The 4,361-nt window shown below is 41.3% G+C and overlaps 2 protein-coding genes across 2 annotated transcripts in view; both read right to left on the reverse strand.

Annotated features, from left to right (window-relative positions):
- Nucleotides 1-2,411, reverse strand: part of LOC103518839 (endoribonuclease Dicer homolog 2-like) — a 6,680-nt gene extending 4,269 nt beyond the window's left edge. The window contains exon 1 of the mRNA XM_026830528.1: nt 2,258-2,411. Coding sequence (XP_026686329.1) covers nt 2,258-2,411 — 154 coding nt within the window. The remainder of the gene's footprint in view (nt 1-2,257) is intronic.
- A 186-nt stretch (nt 2,412-2,597) lies between these two features.
- Nucleotides 2,598-4,287, reverse strand: LOC113471403. Its single transcript, XM_026830529.1, has 4 exons — nt 4,126-4,287; nt 3,831-3,990; nt 2,910-3,272; nt 2,598-2,676 (listed from the first exon to the last, which is right to left on the reverse strand). The coding sequence occupies exons 1-4, from the start codon at nt 4,166-4,168 to the stop codon at nt 2,598-2,600; spliced, it is 645 nt and encodes a 214-aa protein (XP_026686330.1). The 5' UTR covers nt 4,169-4,287.
- Nucleotides 4,288-4,361: the final 74 nt, after the last annotated feature.

The raw sequence follows: 4,361 nt of genomic DNA on the forward strand, positions 1-4,361 counted from the left end.
CCAGCAGTAGGCTACTACTATTATTGTGGTCAAATTCTCAAATTATATTGAGGATAAAATTCCATACTTCGGCTGGGGAGCTGACTCTTCCTACCAAAAAATAAAACCATTAAAAAAGAAAATTTGGACCAAGTGCAATATTTTCCCATTACATAGTACCTATAGACACATTTTTTTCCCCCACAGCCCTTTCTTAAGGGCTGTTTGCCCCTACACTTAAGCCTTGGAGTGAGCTTCTTGTGTATGATTTACATAGTACAGGTAACTTCGCTATATAGTAGAACCTCGATTATTTCAACCCCAAAATCAGTTCAAAATAGGGTAGGTATTTATTACCCATTTTCTACTTATGTATCTAAATTTTGCCCCTTTTTCTATTGTTATATACGGAATGTCTATTATTTCAACTAATTTGGACCGAGGTTCTACTGTACTTATTGTAAAATGCAGTTTCTTTGTGTTATAATGTCACAACTTTGGTGCTCACTGCAGCATTGTAGGATTTTCCCAATATCTCAATAATCCTAAAATTCAATGTTTACCTACCATGCTGGCACCGGTCGCTATGCGCATTTATACGTCATAGCTACTCATTTTCCTCACGAGGCTGAGTGGGCCCCGCAACAGCCAGTCACGGAATCAATCATTTGGATGATATAAATTTCTTGACCCCGCCGGGAATCGAACCCGGGTCTCCCGCGTGCAAGGCGAGCGCAGTGACCACTACGCCATGGGAGCTGACTGAATATCAAAGTTTGATGTCCTGAATATCCGAACCTGCCTAGAAGACATCACGCTGGCAAAGGTTTTGTCTCTTCCCTTCATTTGTCACGAGAAAAATGGGATGAAAGAAACATAGAGGAGGGAGAGAAAGGGGAAGAGAAGGATGAGAAATGATGAGAAAGGGAAGAAGGGAAGGAAAAAGGAAGGAGAGGGAAGAAAGATTGATTTTTACACCTAACCATTCGTGATAGGTAATAAGTGTGATAACCCACCACTTATCTCTGAGGATAAGTGATAAATTTACAACCTTTGTCAATAAATAGATAGCTAGGTAAGTGATTGTGATTTTCCATCTTTTTTGTGTTGATGTCTATCTACCTGGGTGATGGTACGGGTTCGATACCTGCCAAGGTTCGAAATTTTATCCTCACTTCTTTGAGAATTTGATCACATATTAAGATCTTAATGTAGGTGTCTAGCTAGGTGGTAGAGAACAACTGCGGAGGGGTGTTAACTTCGCCTAGTGATGGTTAACTCCCACAGCTTCCCACTCCTTATCATCATCATCATCGGGCTAAGGAGAAGTGACAAATTTTGGGCTACTTACCAAACAGAAACACTCCACAAAGAACTTCTTGAAACTATCCACAAACGCCCAAATTACACATCCCTCTACAGCTAGGGGGACTGGATGAAAACGGAATGCCTGAAGCCATCTGTTGGGAAGAAGATGAAACTTGGAACAACAGCGGAAATTTCGAAGAACACATAACAAGTCGAGGTTGACCCAGCACCTAAATGGGAAGTATTGTGTCTCTTCTCGCCATTCTGATGAGAGACATACTACGAGATGATCATGCTACGACATCGACACAGACCACAAGAGTCTAATGCAGCAGTTGTTTATCGTCCCGAAAGCGAAGAGAGAATTAGGTCAGGATAGGAAAAAGTCAGCCCTTCCGAAAAAACGAACCTTATCTGTTTAGAATAAATGTCGCCCTCGGGCGGGTTCCATCCTAAACAGATTCGTTCTAGGAACGGCTGACTTTCTCCTATCCCCTTATCTGTTTAGAATAAATGTCGCCCTCGGGCGGGTTCCATCCTAAACAGATTCGTTCTAGGAACGGCTGACTTTCTCCTATCCTGTCTTCCTTTTCTCTTGCCTCTCGAAATGATAAGACCCTATCAGTTACGGTCCTCTTTATTAAACCTCTAAAGGTGTGTCCAGTAGTCCGTGTCCACATTGTCCACAGCCACACATAGCCGACGGCCGTCGATCGATGTGAATCGACGGCGGGTCGACTAAAAAGGAATTTTAACTGTGTTTAGCATAAATACTTGTCACAAATCTCGTTCCCTGCTTAATACATTACGCTAAATTTCATGACTTGACTTGGACTCGAACCACCAACCTCCAGATCCAGAGTCCACCGCTCTAATCACCGCACCACTGAGGTTGGTGTGAACACAGCTTTACAAAAATCAAACGTTTCTACCACTTACCTTTTGATTGTACAAAGGATTCATCACTTACCTTTTGATTGTACATAGGATCGCGTGTGTTGAGGTGGATCAAATTTGATGACCAGGTTACAAGACTGAATGTCAATCCCTTCTTCCAGCACATCGGTAGCTACCAGGATGTTGGTAATACCACGGTTGAAGCTCAACATTGTCTGAACATCCATGAAATGAAAGGAAACACAATGAATTAAAACCATATTGGATTGTACAAAACACTAATTTTATTCTGCTAATATAAAGTACCCCGGAACCACTTTCATCAGACTTCAAGGCCCAATGTCCAAAGTTTTGGCTATTTTTACTTTCCTTATTCTATAGGAAGGAAAGTAATGTTTTCTTCTATTTTAATCCTAATGGTGAAAGTAAAGACTAATAGCCTCTCCGGAGTTTTCAGGTTCGATTCTCGGTGGGGTAGATGTTTTGTTGGCTCTGTGCTTGGAGTTCTGGGTGCACTTAGCCTCGTGAGGACAAGTGAGTAGCTACTTTAATCGAGTAGCGATCAGTGGCGGCATTACCACTGTAAATTTATGATACGACTAGATGAACTTTATTAGTAAAGAAGGCACTCAGTAATGTTGTGATACCCGCTAAAGTTATGAAAAAGCTCTGCTTTACCACAAAGAATTTGAGAGAAAAACGAAAAAAAAAAAAAAAAATCATGCTTATCCGGAAATATAGATGGGTTTTCATGTGGGGATATTGTTCTCGTTGAAAATGTGAAGTAAAACTGGGAGTACTTATTGTAAAGGAAAGTAAAAAAGTTAATTACCTGAACCTCATCATACATCTGCTTCAGATCCTTCATCACCGAGGGTTTCTTGATGATGGGGAATGCAATGTCCCCTCCCTCCATACGCTTGGGCATACTGCCCTCCTGTGGTTGAATAGCATTCAATAGACTGGCCATGACATCTGGTTTGAACATATCAAAGTATGGTTCTACCTCTGCCAGGAGTCTCTGTATGATAGCATGAGGTTCTGTCTCGGGGTAGATTTGAAACTCTTCCGTTGGATTGGTCGATGATCTGAGGAAGAAAGTTATTCAGTCAAGTGAAAACCCATTTTCTTCTTATTTTAGGTATTATTAATTAGTACTCGACAAGGTATCCCGTTTTCACAGTTTATGAGGGAAAAGTTTTTATTTATATTATATGTCAGCTCCCATGGCGTAGTAGTCACTGCGCTCGCCTTGCACGCTCACCCGGGTTCGATTCCCGGCGCGGTAAAAAAAAAAAAATGTACTATGCAAATGATGAATTCCATGACTGGCTGTTGTGGGGCCCACTCAGCCTCGTGAGGAAAACAGGGTTCCATAGTTTTTCCGGCCAGCCTGGTTTGTTTGGAAGGTAGCGCGTCTGCCTTGTAAGTGCTAGGTCGCGGTTTCGATTTCCGCCCGGGGCGAACTTCATACCAAACGGATAGGGTTCGTTCTCGGAAGGGCTGGCTTTCACCTATCCTGCCTTCCTTCTCTCTTTACTTTCGGGACGTTGAAACTTTAGCAGATACAAAACCAAAGTTTTTTATATGAAATGAGGGGCTTGATCTATATCTCACAGTAAAACTTCTAATAATAATTTTCTTACCTAAGCACCTCATCTGTGTCACTGGAAATGACTCGACCACAGAATGCCCGCTCCAATGCATCCACCTGAGCGAATAGATCTGACTTCCTCAACATTTTGCCTTTAACGTCTGAGTTGAGTAGTGTAGCGGTGAGACCCATTAGACGAGTAGTACATAGACCTGAAAAACAAGCATGAGTCAATGTTAGGGGTTTGGTCTGATTTTTTTTTTTTTTAATACTATTTTTTCTTCTTCTTTTCCCATGTTCAGACATGCTAGAAGATATAAATGGCAATGAAACACTTCTGGTCTCACCTGCTCTATACTGATTAGCGTAGAGATCGGTGATCTGCTTCATGCAATGTCCCGCTTCCACATGATGACACTCGTCAAATATGAGAACACTGATCTGTCGGAACTGAATCCTATTTGCCGAGAGCAAGTTCAGCAGGATCTGAGCGGTGAAAGCAATGACCTGAAATTGAAGGTTATTTATTTATTAATTTTGTTTTATTTATTTATTGTTTTTTTTTTTTTTTTTTTTTTTTTTT

Source organism: Diaphorina citri, unplaced genomic scaffold (genome assembly GCF_000475195.1).
Source record: "Diaphorina citri unplaced genomic scaffold, Diaci psyllid genome assembly version 1.1 scaffold2380, whole genome shotgun sequence".
NCBI lineage: Eukaryota > Metazoa > Arthropoda > Insecta > Hemiptera > Psyllidae > Diaphorina > Diaphorina citri.

Coding starts and splice junctions, on each gene's coding strand:
- LOC113471403 (XM_026830529.1), bottom strand. CDS start 4,168: ATGAAGCAGATCACCGATCTCTACGCTAATCAGTATAGAGCAG. Junction 3,991..4,125: donor CGCTAATCAGTATAGAGCAG/GTGAGACCAGAA, acceptor CTTGTTTTTCAG/GTCTATGTACTACTCGTCTA. Junction 2,677..2,909: donor CCATCTATATTTCCGGATAA/GCATGATTTTTT, acceptor CTCCAAGCACAG/AGCCAACAAAACATCTACCC.